The sequence below is a fragment of the Heloderma suspectum genome, chromosome 4, assembly GCF_057233095.1.
Source record: "Heloderma suspectum isolate Gila_16-S chromosome 4, 16-S_ref, whole genome shotgun sequence".
NCBI lineage: Eukaryota > Metazoa > Chordata > Lepidosauria > Squamata > Helodermatidae > Heloderma > Heloderma suspectum.
In genome coordinates, this window is record NC_139461.1 from 105,207,661 (window position 1) to 105,229,013 (window position 21,353).

The following is a 21,353-nucleotide window of genomic DNA, read 5'->3' on the forward strand; positions in this document are numbered from 1 at the left end:
CTTGGCTGTACATTTTTTAAATTAACATTTATTATTACACTACCTATACATTATTACACTACAAGGCCTAGTTAGTCCCTCCTGAATCAGCACCTTGTAAGTGAAAGACAAAGACTATGAACACTCAGTACAAAATTATTTGGCACAGGCAACTAAGTAAACATTAGTGAACACTGCAAACTTACTCAGTGATTCAGTGGCATTCAAAATTGTATTTTTAATGCAACTGAGACTCTGGGGGGGAAATTCTAGTGTTGTGCTCAATTAAACCAGTAAAGAATGGAATAATATACAGCGAGGGACAGAAATATTGGAACAAGGATAACTGTTTTGACAGTTGCCCTCTGTACACCACCATATTGAAGTTGAAAGGAAACACACCCAGATGGGAGCGAAGTCAGGACTTTCAGCTGTAATTCAAGGAGTTTGACAAAAGTGGGGCACTAACCATTCAGGAAGGACATACACACACCCCCATCGTTGGTGGCTCATAAGTAATGGAACAAACCATCATCATTTCAAACTTAAGGATCGCCTTTACTACCTGGATGAAAATCCTTTGCAGTCAATGACTGCCTGAAGTCTGGAACCCATGGACATGACCAAATGCTGAGTTTCCTCCCTCGAGATGCTTTGCCAGGCCTTTACTACAGCTGCCTTCAGCTGCTGCTTGTTTGTGGGTCTTTCTGCCTTCAGTCTTGTCTTCAGTAAGTGAAAAGCATGCTCTATTGGGTGGAGATCAGGTGACTGATGTGGCCATTGAAGAACATCCCACTTCTTTGCCTTCAGAAACTCTTGGGTAGCTTTTGCTGTATGTTTTGGGTCATTATCCATCTGCAATATAAAGCTGTGTCCTATCAGTTTGGCAGCATTCGGCTGAACCTGAGCAGAAAGTATAGCCCTATACACTTCAGAATTCATCCTGCTGCTTTTATCAGCAGTCAGGTCATCAATAAACACCAGTGACCCGGTTCCATTGGCAGCCATACATGCCCATGCCATAACACTGTCTCCACCATGTTTGACAGATGATGTGGTATGCTTTGGATCATGAGCTGTTCCTTTCCTTCTCCATACTTTTCTCTTCCCATCATTCTGGTACAAGTTAATCTTGGTTTCATCAGTCCAAAGAATCTTATTCCAGAACCGGGCAGGCTTTTTTAAGTGTTTGCGGGCAAAGGCTAATCTGTCCTGTCTGTTCTTGAGTGTTACCAGTGGTTTGCACCTTGTTGTGAAGCCTCTGTATTTACATTCATAAAGCCGTCTCTTGACTGTAGATGTTGACAGTGACATGCCTACCTCCTCAAGAGGATTCTTGACCTGGCTAGATGTTGTGAAAGGGTTCCTCTTCACCATGAGCAGAATTCTGCGGTCATCCACTTTAGTTGTCTTCTGTGGTCTTCCAGGCCTTTTGCTGTTGCTGAGCTTGCCAATTAATTCCTTCTTTTTCAGGATGTTCCAAATTGTTGTGTTGGCCACTCCCACTGTTTTTGCTATCTCTCTGATGGGTTTATTTTGTTTCCTCAGCCTAACTATGGCCTCCTTCACTCTCATGGACACCTCTTTGGATCTCATGTTGGGAGTTCCAGTGAACAGCTACCAAATGCAAATGTCACACTCAGGACCACCTACAGGCCTTTTCTCTGCTTGCTTGGTATTGGGGTACCCAGGAAACAGGCCACACCTGGCCATGCAGCTGCTTGTCATCATTACTTATGAGCCACCAACGATGGGTGTGTGTGTATGCCACTGGCTGTCCTTGCTGAATGGTTAGTGCCTTGCTTTTGTCAAACCCCTTGCATTACAGCTGAAAGTCCTGACTTCGCTCCCATCTGGGTGTGTTTCCTTTCAACTTCAGTGTGGTGGTGTACAGAGGGCAACTGCCAAAACAGTTATCCTTGTTCCAATATTTCTGGCCCTGACTGAATTGTAGCTCTGGATTTAATGCTTATTAAAGAATACGTCCCTTCTTGTCTGTGATCAGGGCAACTAGCTTCTCTTTCTTTGTCTTCTGAAACTTATTTTCAAAAAGGACAATATTCTTATCACATCAGACTCCAATGATCAGAGGGAGATATACAGGACCAATATAACAAGCCATCTAGAAACTCTGTGAACAAGCAATATGGGAGATGGTAGAACTGGGTAGCTTTTTGAAAAATCATCAGGCTATCAGCATTCCTTTAAAAGCAGAGCAAATTTCTAATCCTCATGGTTGCAAAAAGCACACTTGGGGAAAAATCCACACCATTTCAGCTTATCGCTCATAAGCATCCAAGCATTCAAATTGTCAGTTAGGCTATGGTTCCCTGCAGCAAGTCCTGCCTAGCCTTTAGTCTCATTCTTATGCCCCCATTTACACATGCCTCCTCTCCTATCTTAGTTCTGGCAAATAATAAAATCTGAACTATTGCAAAAACAAACAAAAACAAATAACCTATCTCTGAGAGATGCAATTGGCAAGCCTGCCCCAATTCTCAGTTCTGAGTAGAGATGTGAAGACCCCAGGGGGGAAAATTCCTGTTCCCCCACCACCACCAAAAATGGAAAATTTGAACAACTTTGGATTATGAAATATTTTCTTTTAGAATTTAAGACAATACTTTATATATAGATAGACTAGTGATGTAAAATGTCTGGAAATAATGAAGCCATGGGGAAAATGTTTTTTAATTGCAGCATAGTTACTTTTTCCATTTCTTATTACAATTATTGATCTAATGTATCTTTTACTGATAGACATTTAGGGATGCTCCAACTCATGCTCAGTTTCCCAGCATGTGAGTAGAGTCTCCATATTATAATATAGAAGGAAATGTGCATTCTTGACAGTTTAGGTTTTGTTCTACAGTCCTGTGTTTCTGAGCTTGTTCTGGATAGATGCTGTAGCAGCCAATTAATTTCATTCTAATCTAAAACCCACATGTGAAAAAAACAAAACAAAACACTGTAGTAGGTTATCCCAGCACTATCACCAGACATGACAGAACTGCATGTGGCTTATCTTACCTATGTTTCTTTTTTTTTTTAATTAACTTTGAGGCTTGGGTCTATAGAACTCACTGCCAGAGTTTTTAATAAAGTTCTCAATAGGATCTCACCACTAGGGAATGCTGCCTCAGCTGTACAACTTTTAAACTGCTGCCACTAGAATTAACCCTCTCTACCTAAAAGAAACTCAGTAGCCTGGTTCTTAAGGCATATGCATGGGATTGACACCACCACTATAGACAACCTTTCAAATGAACAAAAAATAAGATGTTCATTAATGGAAATTATTTACAAAATAAAATAAGATGTCGCTCTTCAAATAATATATTGATTGCTTAAAGATTCCTAAATTAAATATGGTTGCCTTCCATTCATAAGCAGAGTCTTTCCCAGTTCAGTAAAATCTTAATTGCTTTTCCTTCAGATCAGATTTCCCTAAGCTCCACCCCACAAACAAGTACAGGTTTAGGAATTTCCCTAAACTTCCTTAGAAACAGGAGCAGGCACTGTATACCAGTCGTTCTCTGCCTCCAGTTCTTTCTGCTTCTTCTGGCTTCTAAGATAATTTAGATGATTCAGGGATTACTTGCTGAAGTTCCCTCTTGTCAGACATTAAATAAACCTAAAATATGTTTATTTAAAATATTAGATATGATAGTGCTCTTCAAGGACTTGAAAGATTGTCACAGAGAGGAAGGCCAGGATCTCTTCTTGATCATCCCAGAATGCAGGACACGGAATAATGGGCTCAAGTTACAGGAAGCCAGATTCCGGCTGAACATCAGGAAAAACTTCCTGTTAGAGCAATATGACAATGGAACCAATGACCTAGGGAGGTGGCGGGCTCTCCCACACTGGAGGCATTCAAGACGAGGCTGGACAGCCATCTGTCAGGGATGCTCTGACTTGGATTCCTGCATTGAGCACTGGGTTGGACTCAATGGTCTTGTAGGCCCCTTCCAACCCTAATATTCTATGATTCTATTTTATGTATAACTTAGTTTGCTCATACAATTATCATGTTTGGTATCTTAAATTTAAAAGTATAGTTTATTCAGAGAATAATTAAAATTTATTAGGTGAGTTTACTTTCAAGTGTTTAAATATAATGCTAATATTATGATCGAACCAAGTTTTACATAATACAATATATGTTCCTAAAGCAGCCTTCCCCAACTTGGTGCCCTCCAGATGTTCTGGACTACGAAGTCCAACATTCCTGATCATTGGCCATACTGTCTGAGACAGATGGGAGCTGAAGTCCAAAATATCTGGATGGTACCAGGTTGGGGAAGACTATCCTAAGGCCACAAAGTGAATTTAGACCTGTAACGAGTGCTAAAAAACAGTATTGCTTATTTTTCAATTTTTCCCCAAATTTTCTTTTTTTCCTGGAAATAAAGATGGGGGGAATGTTTTTTCCCCAGCGCTTCAAAATATCTGGGAATTTTATACCTCTAGTTTTGGGTCCGATAACTTGACCTAGAACCAAGATTAATTCAATCAAGCTTAGTAGTTGCATCTTTTGCACCCCATGCATCAGTCTGTAACTTACCAAGAACTAGAGAGCACTTCAGGTCTTAATATACTAACGTCCTTACTGTCTCTACAATTTAGATTATGGATTTCACCTAGTGGTTTTATGTCTGGTCACCACGTGGTGTGGAATTCACTGATTCACTCTGGCATACTTCCACTGAAAATAGTGGAGTATTAAGAAGGCTCAAGGAAACCAGAAGTTCATCCAGGGGTGAAGAGACAACAAGACACACGTTGTTAAAGGAGAAAGTTAATGGCAAAACCCACTAAGGATGCAATCCTGTGGCCAATAGTCAGTGGCTAGACGGCCATAGGATAGGTTGGTTCCCAGGAACCGACCTTGGAGCCTGTGCTCCGAGGTCGGTTCCCTGAGAACCAACCTTCACCCCCTCCCGTGCTGCCTCATAGGCAGGGCGGAACAGCCCCACACTCCGCACTCAGAATAGGAGCATGGAGTGGCATAAATGGGGAGTTACTGGGGACGGGGTGGGGAAGTTGGAAATCCGGTACAACACATCCAACGTGTCGTCCGGCTGCTGCTTCCCACACTCTGACTTCCCACGGCTAGACAGCCAAAATCGGCTATCTAGCTGCAAATGCAGGGCAGCTGAAGCGCGGAGAGGACGATCCCCTTCGTGCTTCTCCTGCCCTGCATTAGATAGGCGGGCACCTCCGAGTTCAGAGGCGGACGCCTGTCCCACTAGGATTGCTCCATAAGTGACAGATCCCAAGAAGAACAAATCTATTCCACTCAGTTTCCCTTAGAAATGTGAAGAACGGAACATGATGCTGGTAACTCTATTAAAAAGAGATAGATAAGCTCACAGCTTCTCTCACCTCACAGAACCATACAGTTAGAAAGGGCCATTTAGGCCATTGAGCCCCATCCACTGCTCAGTGCAAGAATCCAGTTTAAACTATCCCTGACCGATGGCTGTCCAGTCTCTGCTTGAATACCTCCAGCGATGGAGAGCTGACCACCTCCCTAGGCAGTTGGCTTCATTGTCTGACTGCTCTGACAGTTAAGAAGTTTTTCCTGATGTTCAACCAAAATCTGTCTTCCTGTAACTTAAACCAGTTCTATCACATCCTACAGAGCATTTCTCCATAAGGCTTTTATTGCACACTTGTGAGTGGTCACTCATGGAAGTTTGCAGGTCTTTTATATGACATTGTCAACCTCCATGGCATCTCCCATGGTTTTTTTTACCTTTATCCCACTTTTTAAAAGATCAGAGATAGTGAAGTATTTAAATGTAAATCTGCTTTAATGGCTGCGTGAAATTGCGCAGTTCTGCTATAACCACAGCGCCATGAAGTAAATATAGAGTGGCTCTGTATGATAAGTTACTCCATCTTGGAAGAAGGGAAGAGGCTCTGGGCTAGCCTCCCCCCACCGCCGCCTAAGCTAGCTTGCAGGGTTGTTCTATCATGGAAGGAGACATGTATGCTGCTCTGATCTCTTTGGAAGAACAGCAGGATAAACATGTAATATGGAGTTGATGTTGCATAGTCTGGTGGTCCTTTCTGACTGGGTAAATTGGGGTGCCCTCTCTGCTACCTCAGTGGAGTCAGCAGGATGAGGAGGAAAAGAAAAAACATAGCAAATTCTGACAAAGCATCCCCCTTCTCAGCATTTTCTCCCCCCCCCCCGCCCAATTCCTAGACTAAGCAGAAAGAGGCAGCAAATTCTGAAGAGGTGGCAAAGAGGCTGCGGAGAACTTGCTGAAAAAGACAGCCCTGAAAAACAGCCCATGTCAGGAGCCAAGCTTAATCCCGCAAAGAATCCGGAAGCAAAAGCCCCTGTAAATTCCAGGATAAAAAGCCTGGTGTAGTGAAGCCCACAGTCTTGGATGGTAGAGATCAGGTTGCGGCCCTCTTCTGTGTGACAGCCCTTTCGGTACTTGTAAAGTGCTATCATGGTCTTCTCTTCTCAAGGCTAAACATACCCACTTTCCTCGTACGACTTAGTTTCTAATCCCCTGACCATTTTTGTTTCCCTTCCCTGAATCCGTTTCAGTTTATCTTCATTCTTAAAGTGTGATGTCCAGAATGGGGCACAGTATTCAGGGTGAGGTCTGACCAGTGCAGAGTAGAGTGGAACTATTGCTTCCTGTGATTTAGAAACTGTACTTCTCGTGGTGGAACCTAAAATTGCATTTGCCTTTTTTTGTAGCCACACTGCTGAGTCATATTCAGCTTGTGATCGACTACAACTCCAAGATCCTTTTCACATGTACTTCAATTATGAGCAAAGTACAGATTATTAAAAGAATAGAAACATGCAGCCAGTTAAAAGTCCACTCCACTTACAGCACCATGAAAAGATAAACCAGCTCAGAGCACTGAGATCTTCACCTTTCCAGAGTCTTTGTCAGGTGATCAGAGAAGTCATGTCCTGTTGTTTGGCTGCAGAATAAAGCGTAGTGAAAGCCACAGAATAAAGAGGCTGCTAATAAAAAAGATCTTGGATACCACGCAAGGAGTAACTGGCAGAAACCTTTTGTCATGGTCACTCTTAAGCCAGCCACTGAGAACTGCCACTCTACAATCACAGTTCCAAACCCACAACATTCAGCTTAAAAGGGCAATTGAATAAGCAACATAACTGCTTCTACTCACTGTCAGTTATCAAGAGCCCTGTGCAGATGGACAAGCTGGATAGAAATATACACATGGAAGGATGGGGATCTCACCTGTGGGCCCTGCTTCTGACTCCCACACAGATAGTACATCCTGTGCAGGAGCCTACACAAAGCATACCTCTAATGCAGGTAGGCTCCAAACACATGGTCTGTAGCCTGCCAAAATGGAGGGTATGAACCACTTATTCAGAACCTATATATGTAGTGGACCCCCTGTGCAGAAGTTACGATCAATGCATGAAGGTCACAAGTGAGGCCATCAGCTGTGATACCAACTCCCCTATTCCTATGTGTACATTTATTTCTACCCAGTTTGACCATCTGTACAAGGCTAAAAGTGTATGTGGCATAAAACAGAACAGAAATTCCACAAGCACTGACCCCCAAAGCACAGACAGCGAAGACGTGTCTTTAGAAATAACTCTGGCACTGAGTATTACAGGGAAGCCATGCTACACCATTTCTTTAAACCTCTTGGGATATTAAACTGGAGTTCAGGCTATTACAACTGACTAGCACTTTCTTATACAAACCCTGGAAGCAAAAAATCATTCACAGGCAAAGCACAAAACTCTGTATAAAGACATTATCCAAAATATCTAGATTTATGCAGATACATAAGCATAAGGATTTCATTTTCTGCCTAGGATAATAACATAATCTGCATTCGAAACAGAAACCATGTATATTACACATTCAGTATTTGCCAGCATAACACGATGAATCCTAAAGTCTTAAAGCAATTACGGGAAACAAATGGCTATGTCCCTATAATCTGGTGTATTTCTCCCACACAAGGTACATCCGGAGTTGTGCCACCAGTTACATGACACAAGCATAATAAATGTATACATTTTCAAAGAGATCCTCTCTTCAACACCTTTCAGATCGTTCTTTTACAGAAAGAACAGAATTTAAGTTTCCATTTGGAGTTGGTAACTTTATAATAATCTCAAGCCATTTGCATTTCTGCTTCAATGCACGTAAAATGTGTATTTTCAGTCATATCTTGGAGTATTTTTGCAATGCTGTACTGATAAAACCAGCATTGTTCTTTCCCTAAATAACCCAATATATTGTTACAGCTTTAACATTGGCATTGAATATCTAAGAAACCCATTTTTGCCTCAAATGGTTTTCTAAGAACTACAATGCTGACAGCTTACATTAAAATCACATACCCAAAATGAGTTCTGACTGTTTTAGCTCCCTTTTCCCTTGAAGCACTGAAAATGAATATTACATGGCCCCTGATTTAACAGCTCCTGCTGTAAAGACACACAGGTCATTCCAGCATACCTTGTCAAAGGAGTGCAGGATTCACTCCCAGACGTTTGACTCTCCAATAGCTTCACTCACACTTCAGTGCTTCCAAGACATGTCACAGCCAGCAGAAAAGCTCAGGGTCTGAAGAAACATATTTCATTTCTCCCTTTCTTGCCTTCTCCCAGCATCTGCAAGCTTTACACATTATAGATCTGAAAGAGAACTCATCTTCCAAGCCTCTCCTCACTCCGAGAAATAAGCTCCTCCCTGCTGTTAGGAACATGTTGCCATTATCTCTTAAAACACATGTCACCACACATATGCAGTAGCTGTAGGAAAGCTATACTTACTTATACAGGAAGCTTCAGCCACAGCACTTCCTACTTCCCATTGCAACTGCAGGTGATTGCTTTTAACCCTCCCTGAGCCTGGCTGATACATTCCGTAACTTGCCTTGTTGTTAGGACAAACAAATCTCTTTCTGATCTCCGACCGGATAACAGAGGAGGGCTAGCAAAATGCTCTAGTTCTAGGTGTGGCTAAAGATTTGAATCCTAACAGATATATTTAAAATATCGTATGGCCAAAAGCTGTACAGGCCCTGTTTAGCATTGCTGCCTTTTATTTCCAGTAGGCCCCTGTGTTTTTAATCGCTGCATGATATGCAAAAACACAGAGGGGACACCATAAAGGACTGCACTTGTTGAATTTCTGCATGCCACAGTGGAGCCCAACCAGAAACAAAAGGTGGCAATCCTATTCATTGCCAGGGATAAAATGACTAATCATTTTCAGATACAGGGTATGGCAGTAATAATAATAATAAAAAATATTACTATTGTTTTATAAAGTATCTCTAAGACTGTACAAAAACTATACAAACTGTACAAACTCCTCTGCCATATAGATTGTATATGGCACAGGAGGGCAAATGACAGGATGAATTCTTTAGAAAGCATGCTATAGGCCATAAGCCCTATGGCAGTACACACCTTCAAGAGTAAGAGCAGGATGCAAAGATACAGAGCTGTTAAGCACTATGATAAGGGGCATAAGCATTGGTGTTGTCCAGATGGTTGGGAAGACAGACAGAGAACTGGCACTTCAGGCTCCTTGGAGGAAGTTGCTAAAGGGGACTGGCTTCCCTTTAGCAACCACCACCACCATTATCTTAAGCTATCAGGAATCTGGACTGGAATTCTCCATGAGGAACAGGGAGTAGAAAGTATTCTCTGCCTAGGAAAGACCTCAGGCAAGGCTGAAACGAAAGGCTGCTGGAGGCTGTTGAGGTAACTAAATTTCATTCAGCTACAGAGGAAGACAGACTTTGTTTTTATTGAAGCATGAATGGGTAAGCTCCAGCCATGGGCATTCCGCATCCAGCCCACACCTGCTTCTTCCCTGAGCCAATCCCCAGTCCTGGCAGAGAAAAGATCTTACCTCATCTGCTGGAAAATCTTATTTTTGATCTTCTGCTGATCAGAGATAAGAGCTTTTCCCTGCTGTACAGTTGGAAAGGAGACTGGGCTGACTGGAGGTAAGAGCTTTTTCAGCAGGGGAGATGGGGAAGGGCCTCAGTGGAGTGATTCAGGCCTGCTTATTTCTGAGGTTTATCCAGCTTACTTGTAAGCAGGCTCATGCTTACTTCTAGGTAAACATGCAGAAGCTTGGTACTTAGGATGCTACTTGAAAGTGCCCCTGAGTGACTCAGTCCTGCTTAATGCTGAGTAGACATGCAGAAGCTCTGTGCTTTTTACTTCTGAGTAGGCTTTAAGTCAGTAATAATCAAACGTTGGCCCTGTATACTCTGCCTTTGGCCCCATCCACAGATGGACTGTGCCCCCCAAGCTCTTTTCCAGATTGGAGTTTCCACAACCCTGCATTAAAGCAACATTATTTTAATTGCAGATTCTGATTTAATTATTGTGGCTAGACACTTGTGTTCTTAACTATATTTCAATAGGTAAACTGTTGTGTTTCTATAGGGAGGGGCATCGGTGCTCCTCATTCTACAGTTTGGAGGCTCAAAAGCATACCTCATATACTTGCCCAAAGTTCCCAGTGCACAACCCAGAAATTCATGTTGGAACTTGACATTAACGGGAGATGAAGCAGCTGTGGCTTCTTTTGCCTGTTTCCATATCCTGGGTTGGATCAAGACTTAGTAATGCTTAGCATATACCAGTTCAAATCAGTGGAACAATTTAGTCATGACTAACTTGAAATCCCATTGATTTCAAGGGGCCTACTGTAAGCATGACTAAAACTGGATCCAACCTCCTAGTTTCACCTGTGAAAATAGAGGCATGCTTGTAAAACCCCAAGTCTCATATGAAGGTACACTTTGAGCCCCATCCTCATCACTATTACACACTTCACTATTACACATTGACCTGGTTCACACACAACACTAACCCATGGTTTATTCTGGGTTATCGGGACGTGCAAACCCAGCTGCACTAACAGGGCAGGGTTTGTTAACCAGAAAACAACTCAGAAAGAGAATCCATAATTTGTTGGATTCTCCATAAGGAAGGAGTGAGCAAAGGAAGAGGGAAACAAAAAATCCAGGGATTGAGAAAACAAACCACGGTTTGTTCAATCATCTGCCAGACAAACCCTGGGTACGGCAACAAACCATGGGTTAACCATGAGTTAAATAACCCATTTGTTGTATATTCGGTCAGTCGCTTCCGACTCTTCGTGACTTCATGGACCAGCCCACGCCAGAGCTTCCTGTTGGCTGTCGCCACCCCCATCTCCTCCAAGGTCAAGTCCGTCACCTCCAGAATATCATCCATCCATCTTGCCCTTGGTCGGCCCCTCTTCCTTTTGCCTTTCATTTTCCCTAGCATCAGCATCTTCTCCAGGGTATCCTGTCTTCTCATTATGTGGCCAAAATACTTCAGTTTTGCCTTTAATATCATTCCCTCAAGTGAGCAGTCTGGCTTTATTTCCTGGAGTATGGACTGGTTGGATGTTCTTGCAGTCCAAGGCACTTTCCTCCAGCACCACAGTTCAAAAGCATCTATCTTCCTTCGCTCAGCCTTCCTTATGGTCCAGCTCTCGCAGCCATAGGCTACTACAGGGAATACCATTGCTTTAACTATGCGGACCTTTGTTGTCAGTGTGATGTCTCTGCTCTTAACTATTTTATCAAGATTTGTCATTGCTGTCCTCCCAAGTAAACGTCTTCTGATTTCCTGGCTGCAGTCAGCATCTGCAGTAATCTTTGCGCCTAGAAAGACAAAGTCTGTCACTGTCTCCACGTTTTCTCCCTCTATTTGCCAGTTATCAATCAAACTGATTGCCATAATCTTGGTTTTTTTGAGGTTTCACTGCAACCCAGCTTTTGCACTTTCAAAAGTAAATAACCCATAAGTCAAAAGTAAATAATCATAGGTTAGTGTTATATGCAAACCACGTCATAGTTAAAGGCTTTTCACTACTAGCTCTGTTTACTTGGCAATAGCCCTGTACTCCACTGATGTAATGTTTAAGAGGCTGATTGTTCTTTTGGTCAAGATAAGAAAAACCGTAATTGTCCTATAATATGGCCAAAAGATATCCCAGCAGCTATAGTGTGCCAAATGGTAGACCACGTGCTGCTTAGCGCCCTATTGTTCGCATCCACGCATTTATCTACATGTGCATGAGAGACAAGATACATTCCTTCATCCACCCAGAGATTTAACTTACAGAAATGCAAGGAAGGGAGCTAAACTCTGAAGAACGCCAGCACTAACAACTCACGCTAACATCATTTTGACAAGACATCCCTAAAAGGCAAAAAATAAGGACAAAACAGGAAAGATCTTGGGGTTGTGGTGGACAGCTCAATGAAGACATCAACTCAATGAAGACATCAATCCAGATTAGCCGCTGTAAAAAAGGCAAACTTCATGCTAGGCATAATTAGAAAAAGAATGGAGAATAAAACTGCCAATATCATACTGCCCCTATACAAATCTATGGTGTGACCATATTTGGAATACTGTGGACAGTTCTGGTCACCATACCTAAAAAGAGACATTGTATCTCAGGAAAAGATGCAGAAAAGGGCAACTAAAATGATCAAGGGGCTGGAGCATCTCCCCTATGAGAGAAAGTTACAACATTTGGGATTGTTTAGCTTGGAAAAAAGGAGGGTAAGGGGAGACATGAGAGAGGTCTACACAATTATGCATGGTATGGAGAATGTGGATTTTTTTCCCTCTCTCAAAATACTAGAATCCAAGGTCATCCTGTGAAGCTGATTGGTGGGAGATTCAGGAGAGAGAAAAGGAAGTACTTCTTCCCACAGCATATACAGTCAGGGCCAGAAATATTGGAACAAGGATAACTGTTTTGGCAGTTGACCTCTGTACACCACCACATTGAAATTGAAAGGAAACACACCCAGATGGGAGCGAAGTCAGGACTTTCAGCTGTAATTCAAGGGGTTTGACAAAAGTGGGGCACTAACCATTCAGGAAGTACAGCCAGTGGCATACACACACACCCATCGTTGGTGGCTCATAAGTAATGGAACAAATGGCTGACAAGTAGCTGCACAGCCAGGTGTGGCCTGTTTCCTGGGTACCCCATGACCAATCAAGCAGATAAAAGGCCTGGAGGGGGTTCTGAGTGTGACATTTGCATTTGGTAGCTTTTCACTGGAACCCCCAACATGAGATCCAAAGAGGTGTCCATGCAAGTGAAGGAGGCCATAGTTAGGCTGAGGAAACAAAATAAACCCATCAGAGAGATAGCAAAAACAGTGGGAGTGGCCAACACAACAATTTGGAACATCCTGAAAAAGAAGGAATTAATTGGCAAGCTCAGCAACAGCAAAAGGCCTGGAAGACCAAGGAAGACAACTAAAGTGGATGACCGCAGAATTCTGCTCATGGTGAAGAGGAACCCTTTCACAACATCTAGCCAGGTCAAGATCGCTCTTGTGGAGGTAGGCATGTCATTGTCAACATCTGCAGTCAAGAGATGGCTTTATGAATGTAAATACAGAGGCTTCACAACAAGGTGCAAACCACTGGTAACACTCAAGAACAGACAGGACAGATTAGCCTTTGCCAGCAAACACCTAAAAAGCCTGCCCAGTTCTGGAATAAGATTCTTTGGACTGATGAAACCAAGATTAACTTGTACCAGAATGATGGGAAGAGAAAAGTATGGAGAAGGAAAGGAACAGCTCATGATCCAAAGCATACCACATCATCTGTCAAACATGGTGGAGACAGTGTTATGGCATGGGCATGTATGGCTGCCAATGGAACCGGGTCACTGGTGTTTATTGATGACCTGACTGCTGATAAAAGCAGCAGGATGAATTCTGAAGTGTATAGGGCTATACTTTCTGCTCAGGTTCAGCCGAATGCTGCCAAACTGATAGGATGCTGCTTCATATTGCAGATGGATAATGACCCCAAACATACAGCAAACGCTACCCAAGAGTTTCTTAAGACAAACAAGTGGGATGTTCTTCAATGGCCAAGTCAGTCACCTGATCTCAACCCAATAGAGCATGCTTTTCACTTACTGAAGACAAGACTGAAGGCAGAAAGACCCACAAACAAGCAGCAGCTGAAGGCAGCTGCAGTAAAGGCCTAGCAAATCATCTCGACCGAGGAAACTCAGCATTTGGTCATGTCCATGGGTTCCAGACTTCAGGCAGTCATTGACTGCAAAGGATTTTCATCCAGGTATTAAAGGCAATCCCTAAGTTTGAAATGATGATGGTTTGTTCCATTACTTATGAGCCACCAACAATGGGGGGGTGTATGCCACTGGCTGTACTTCCTGAATGGTTAGTGCCCCACTTTTGTCAAACCCCTTGAATTACAGCTGAAAGTCCTGACTTCACTCCCATCTGGGTGTGTCTCCTTTCAACTTCAATGTGGTGGTGTACAGAGGCCAACTGCCAAAACAGTTATCCTTGTTCTGATATTTCTGGGCCTGACTGTAAGTAATTATAGACTGGACACAGTGGTTTTATAGTGCGAGGGGGGATTTAGATGGTAACATGTATTACTTCACTTACTTCAAAATGTAGAAAGCCAGCCCTGCTGCATTTGGGGGCCATCCTGCTCATTCTACTGAATGGGACCTTGGACCTGCTCCAAAGTCCAACTCTAATGGCAGCACTGGGGACAGGTACTAGAAAAACAAGGATATTTGGAGCATATGCATTCTTCCCATGCTCCTATAATCTGTCCTCCATCTCTGCTGATTGTAACAAGTGAATATGCTACAGCAGTCAGGGAGAGGATAAACAATAGGAAGGGAGAATCCATGGCAGTCGTATTTCCCCCTGGGACTTTACATACAGAGTAGATCTCCGAGTCGCCACTTGGAACCCTATATAAGCAAGCCTTAAATATTCTTCTGAGATCTGGAGAAACATGTATTTACCAGGTCTAAATACCCAGCTCTTCCCTCCATCTCTAAGAATTTATAATACTAAATTATGTGAAAAATGAGTTTGTTGTTATGAAAAGCTAATTTTGTAAATTTTGTGGCAATATAGTATTGTTACACTCACCCCGCTTCTCTGAGTGGTGAGAAGGTCAATAGGTGCAAAAAAGTCACCAGAGGCCTGTTAGTGTTCTGTAATACTTGTATTTATTTACAAATATATTGAGGATAGGTGGAGGCACCGCTGAAACACTCTGCTGGATAGCCAAAGTCCAACGCTCCAACATCAGATCTCTAGGAAGCGATAGCCAGCACTCCCAAAATACTGATAGCTTACAGAACCCCAAACCTAGCTCTCTCTGCCTTTTTTGGTCTCTCTCTCTCTCAAACTGCAATCTCTCCCCTTCACAGTCACCTAGGTTACAACATCCATAGCAAAATGGGGGAGAGAAAGACTTGTCCTTTTACTAAAAAGGCTCTCACCTCCCAAAGGAGTCTCCAGCTATTTCGTAGTCATTGTGACCCATTTAGGTGTAATTTCCCTAACACCACAGGTATCTGCCCACCTTGAGCGTCTGTAAAGGCAGTCCCCAACAGTACTTCTGGATCCATTAACCCTCTCCCATCCACCACCACACACCCCACAACCTTACAACAGTATAAACTCACTATGTCATACTTTCCATACAAAAGACTGGATCCCCATGTAATCCTGTTAATGGCTGCAGCAAGTAAGGTTGTGCATCTCTTCTCTCTGCCCGTTCTCATCCCCCAGTTTTCCTTCTCCTCTCAGAGTCCTCCAGCTTTTTGCTCCACCATTTGGAACCCTGCTTTTCCTTTTTCAACCCCCCTCTCCTTTCTGAGGCCAAACTTACTGCCTTTTTAAGCCTCTACCTTTCCTAGGCCTCTGGTTTTTGCTCTTTGTTTACCCCTTCTCGGTTCTTCTGACTGGTCTCTGCTTTTCTAAGATCTGGGCTGCTTAGCCAATGGTAGCCACAGACTACCCTTTTGCCTGAACCCCTTTTCTATAACATTAGAGCAACTTAGCCATTCACTGGCAGAGATAAATTTCCTGCAGTGTAGAGAAATTTTGTTAGGACAAAAATTGTCTATAAAAAGAATGGAAATTGCTCAGGAAACAAATAAGCAGCAGCCCTGTTTTGCTAGTTTCAAGATAGCCATACTTTCCATGCCTGTATTGACATAGTGGCTCCTAGCAGCATTTTGAGGGTACTCCCCAGTAAGAATATATTTTGTTCCCTTCTCTCTCATGCATATGCAGGAATACACCATGCCTAGGCACTGCTCACCTCTCGTTGGAAAACACTGGTATTGTAATTTATTTGCACCCTGTTCCTATAGAAAAGTTTGCATTCTTGAAGAGGTTTGTTATGGAATGATCGACGCAAAATGGCTGTTCATGCAAGTCTCATATCCATGTGCACAAAAACATTCCCATGCAATTCAAGGAACTGCTTAGATCATCCCTTTTTTTAAGCAACAGCCTGGTAGTCATAGATGACAAGGAAGTGCATGTAGATGAGCACATGCAGGGGCATAAGTGGGCTGCTTATAAGCCCCTGCTTCTACGCCCAGCACAGAAATGCAGTGGGCTGCTGCAGGAGAGAAGGAATTATCTGTCCCCTCCGCCAGCCCTCAGCTGGCTAGTAGACACTTTTACAGGTTAATAACTTTTCTGGGCTTATTTAAAGGCTGGCTTAGATGTTAAACAAGATGCTAAATGCATATGAGTAATAAGGGAAAAGAGTGGTATTTGAACACATGGTATTTACACAGCTGATCTGCATGAAGGGGGCTGGAAAATACCAGTGTGTGTGCATGTCTATGTGGATGGTGTGAGAGAGTGGGGTACCACAGCCACTTTGGCCTCTGGCTCCACCCACTGTTGGCATACTGCCCCAGGAGGTTTCCAAGGTGGCAATCCAGCCCTCAGGCCCCAAATGGTTCCCTACATATCTCAAGTTAACAACTCAAAAACACAAGAGAAGACTGAAGGTCCTTTTTAGTGTCATGTGTAATAACTGCCCCAGAAGCTTGTCCTGTGACACTCCCACAAACCACATGCTTTATCATAGGAGGCCACGAAGAAGGAGAAGGAAGAGTAATTCTAGGCACCCACAGCAGCACCAGCTGTGAGATTACAAGACGTGTACAGTGAAGAATCCGTGAGAAATCTACACTGGGTTGGGAAAGGGAAGACAGGAGAAGAGACTGAGGACTGGTGAGGGAGAGGGAGACAATTTTATGCCGAAGGGAAAGTACGTGCTATTGTGGGGCTACTGGACTGGGGAGTCAGAGTGCTTTTTGTAAGGAATAGAGATGATTAAGTCTGTGTGTGTATATGCACGCACTTGCACACACAAACACTGTTTGTTATGATTCAACAATATGAAGGTTTGTGGATGTGGCTTTTTGGTACATTTACCATCTGTGGTACCTCCCAACATATTAAACCCATTGCCCATACCTATTAAACTAATACTGTTGCTCTGACAGATTTGAAATTTTAATTACCCCTTTAAGCTAAACCATAATTAAGCTTTCTTATATAAGATGTTTAGCTGTGAAGTATAGCTTATCAAGCTGAATAATTTAATAAAACTTGTCTATTAAGACGCTTCAGCAATAACATGGGCACTTCAACATGGGAGCAGATACAAGTGGAAAATGATATCACCATAACTATTCTACATTATCTCATCTCCCAAACAGAGTTGTACAGAAGCTACTGATGCATTTCCTTCTGAACATTTGATCTGTTGGATATGCTTACTGTGGGAAAAAATGAACAATTTGATATTGCTGTTATAGACACAATGAACAATAGGAAAGAAGTTCTCAATGTAAGCAAGCCAATTACCTTTGAATTGCTTCAACATAGTCCTTCAACCAAGGGTGAGCAACATGTGCCCTTCCACATGTTTTGGCCAACTCCCTTGAGCCCTAGCCAGCATAGCCAATGGTGAGGGATGATGGGAGTTGTAGGCCCAAATATCTGGAAGGGGGGCACCCGTTCCCCACCCTGCCTTAAACCAATGCCTATTACACGTCATATGCCCTCGCTAACCATATGTATCAAGATGGAGGCTTGGTAGTTGATGGACATGAAGAAGCAGTAAAGAGATGCCTACAGCTTTCAAGGAATAGACTTCAGCACTAGCTCAGCCACCACATCATTGAGTAACTTGGCTAATCCATTTCACACAATTGCTATATGGATATATAAGAATGTTTAATCATGTTGTACAGCAAAAGTGATTAGCAATAATTTAAGAGAGTCCATCCCCCACAGAAATTCACCCAGCCATTTTGGTGTGTTTGCCACATGATATGTGAAAAAAGACAGCACAAAGTAGGCCTCAGAGAATACTTCATATCAGGCCAACCTTCATCGAGTTTGGCTTCAGATAAATACATACAATCCAAGCAGCTTATAATGCAATCCTATACATGTTTAATCAGATGTAGTAAGCCCCAATGAATTCAGTTTGATTTATACCCATGTAAGTGTGCATAGGATTGCAGCCTAAGTTAAGAAAAGCTTAAGGGATGTTATTCTGTTGGTCATTGTAAGTAGTTACATAGTTCTAAACTATAGATATTACCAGACCATTACTACCTACAGTCCCAAAATAGTATCTTACCTACAGACAAACTACTACTTTTAAAAAGATTAGTCAGTTATGAGATGCAAGTTGTTGATACCTGCCAGATGTAGAGCAAGAATAATTAATTATTTTTAAACACTTCATACCATCCATGGAAGTTGACCAAAGGGGAGTCCACTGACTTTCATCAGCAAAGAACCCAACACTGCATGTAAGATCGCTTCAACGGAAAATTACTGGCAATTGCCATAGCAGCTGATATCAGAATAGTAGGCTTCTTATCAAATACTAAAAAGTTTATGAGCATTTATTATTTCATATAGAATTTCGCCTACATGGGTTCTCAAGATTCAGTGGTACAGAATGTGGAATATGATTTTGAACTAGAGGGAATACCTATTTGTCCCTCTCATAGATGAATAGCAGGTCAAAGACCTGGAACTGTAAATACCTAATATCAAAGATACTTAGCTGTCGAACAATGAAATATTTTAAGCTGATCATCTGCCTTACAACTGATAAAATGTAAATAAATGTTGCATATTACCAAAACCTCAATATAGTTGCCTTTTTGAAATTCCAAAGTGTAAGGTAACTTCCAATTTATTAAACAAAAAGCCACCCCTAATTGGGCAATGTGCCATTACAATATGACTACCAATTCAAACACCTGTAGCCATAACTATATATAACTTATTCTACAATTATATGCATCTATTCTATAGCCTAGGGATGGGGAATAGCTGGCCCTCCAGATGTTTTTGGACTACAACTCCCATCATCCCTCATCATTGGCTATGCTGGCTAGGGCTGATGGGAGTTACAGTACACCAACATCTGAAGGGCCACGTGTTCCCCACATCTGCTATAGACCTTTTCATTTGCTACACTGAACTCATGAAGACGGATGAGCGATCCTGCGTTCCCCTCCCCATGAGTTCAGTTAACTACATAGAACCTACATGCTTCCAAATGGACAGCTCCTAGCGCTACCTATTAAAAGGCACTGCACAGCTATTCTGCTTTTCCCAACTTACAGATTTTGGGGGGGTAAGAAAAAAGACAAAAAATGATAGGAAGGTTACAAATGGGAGACAATGATGTCCAGGACCCCCGTAAAATTCTGTTTTTGAGGCAGGGCGATTTCACAATAAATGCTTCATCTGGAAGCATCCTAACTGTACTGACTTGAGAGTTTTCTCTCCATGATAAGAAACCCTGCTTCTCCAGGGTTTCCAATCGCCAGGGGCAGGGGAGAGGTACACTTGCACATAGATTTTATGCATAATGTCAGTTGAAAGTGTGAAGTCAGAATGTGGGAGAGCAAGATTACTCCTGTCCTCCCCATGTTCAATGTAACTTGTGTAAAGGGCTTATATCCTTTCTTTAGATACCACTGTAACTCATTCCAAAAGTATCTCAGGATGCTTCCAGATGAGGCTATTATGGCATTACCACCCTGCCTCATTCATGGAAGATTATGTGGGTCCAGATGGAGGCTTACCACTACTTGTGACCTGTGTTTTACTACTTCTTCTGTCTTTTTGCTTAATGCAGAAAATCTATTAAGGAGAAAAAGAAGGAAGAGCTGAACAATGCCTTCTGACTGCTTGCTCTAGGAGCCCTCCATCTGGAACCACCCTCAATCTCAGTGAGCACAATATGGAAGCATTTAGCATTTTGTTTTGTTTCAAGTTTAGGGCATCTAGTTAACCTATGTTGATATAACCTATACTATATAGGCATACTATACTATACTATACTATATAGGTATAACCTAGGTGTACAATCCTGCGCACATTTACCTGGGAATAAGATCCAATGAACACAGCAGGACTTATTTCTGAGTAAACAGGCACAGGATCAGGCTGTGTTAATACGAAGGCTGACCAATCTAAACATTAACCGGTTATTAGAGATTTGCATGGTCCTTAGAGTATATGCATATGCCTTTCTGGGTCTGACTGCATGCCAAAAGTGATACTATCTTTTAACTATTAATTACATGCCTTGATTACCTACCTAATGTTGAAACAATTCTAGGCAGTCAAGTTACATTGCACTGAAAACTGGAAGATCAAAAACACAGTGCTGGCAAACAGATTGTTTATTCACTGTAATAAAGATCAAACATAAAGCCCTATAATCAGAAAAAGAACACTGTCAGATCAAACTTTGGCTTCTTGAGACTGATTCCTTCCCATGTGTTTTGCTGTCCCTATATAACATAAAACAAGTTATTAAGTGAATTAACCATGTTGTTCCTTCATCTCAGCACCAGAATGTAAAAAATAGTTCCAGATTAAAGTGCATCAGAATTCACATTTGTTTTTCAGCCCATGCTTTAGGTTCAGATAGTACACGCCTATACCTCTCCTTGATTGTAAAATGTAATATTGTATAAACTGCTGGCCACCTTTCTGTACTAAGAGAAACAACTAGCAAAATACCCATCATTCAGACAGACTGAGTATGGAGAGAGGGTGTTGTGTTCAGCCTCCTGGGGAAGGCAGCACAAAGGTAACACAATGCACTACATATGGTACCTGTCAATGAAAGCAAGACAACCCACTGAAAGAGGTAGTGGGTTTTGCCTCAACTATAACATCTTCTCTGAGTACAGTTATTTGTTCCCTCCCCCCACAGCAAATGTCAGCTGTTTACTTAATGAAGAATGTAAAGGGGTGCTCTTTAGGAGGCACCACTCATGTAGGGGCGAGATCTCTACCTGGTGAGCTCAGAGGCTTGAGAGAGGCAGGTTTTGTCCCCACCTTAATTGTGTTCCAGATTACAGCCTGTTTATTTTGTTCCACAGAACTCACTGGAAGCCATTGAATAACTGAGCAGCCCTTAATTACCTGGATGTCCCTCC

General features: G+C 42.3%; 1 protein-coding gene across 11 annotated transcripts in view; it reads right to left on the reverse strand.

Moving 5' to 3' along the window:
• The window catches only part of RNF144B (ring finger protein 144B), a 129,071-nt gene that overhangs the window by 67,490 nt on the left and 40,228 nt on the right, over positions 1–21,353 (reverse strand). For 3 of the 11 annotated variants that reach the window (XM_084850166.1, XM_084850175.1, XM_084850174.1), the window contains exon 1: positions 8,475–8,765. The exons of 4 other annotated variants lie outside the window; for them this stretch is intronic. Coding sequence is in view for 1 of the 7 variants with exons in the window: in XM_084850165.1 (XP_084706291.1) it covers positions 8,792–8,882 (91 nt within the window). In the remaining 6 variants the exon portion in view is untranslated. Of the gene's footprint in view, positions 1–6,843; positions 6,940–8,474; positions 8,766–8,791; positions 8,938–21,353 lie in introns of those variants that run through there. 4 more of the 11 variants (XM_084850168.1, XM_084850169.1, XM_084850170.1 and 1 more) reach the window with 3 other exon arrangements.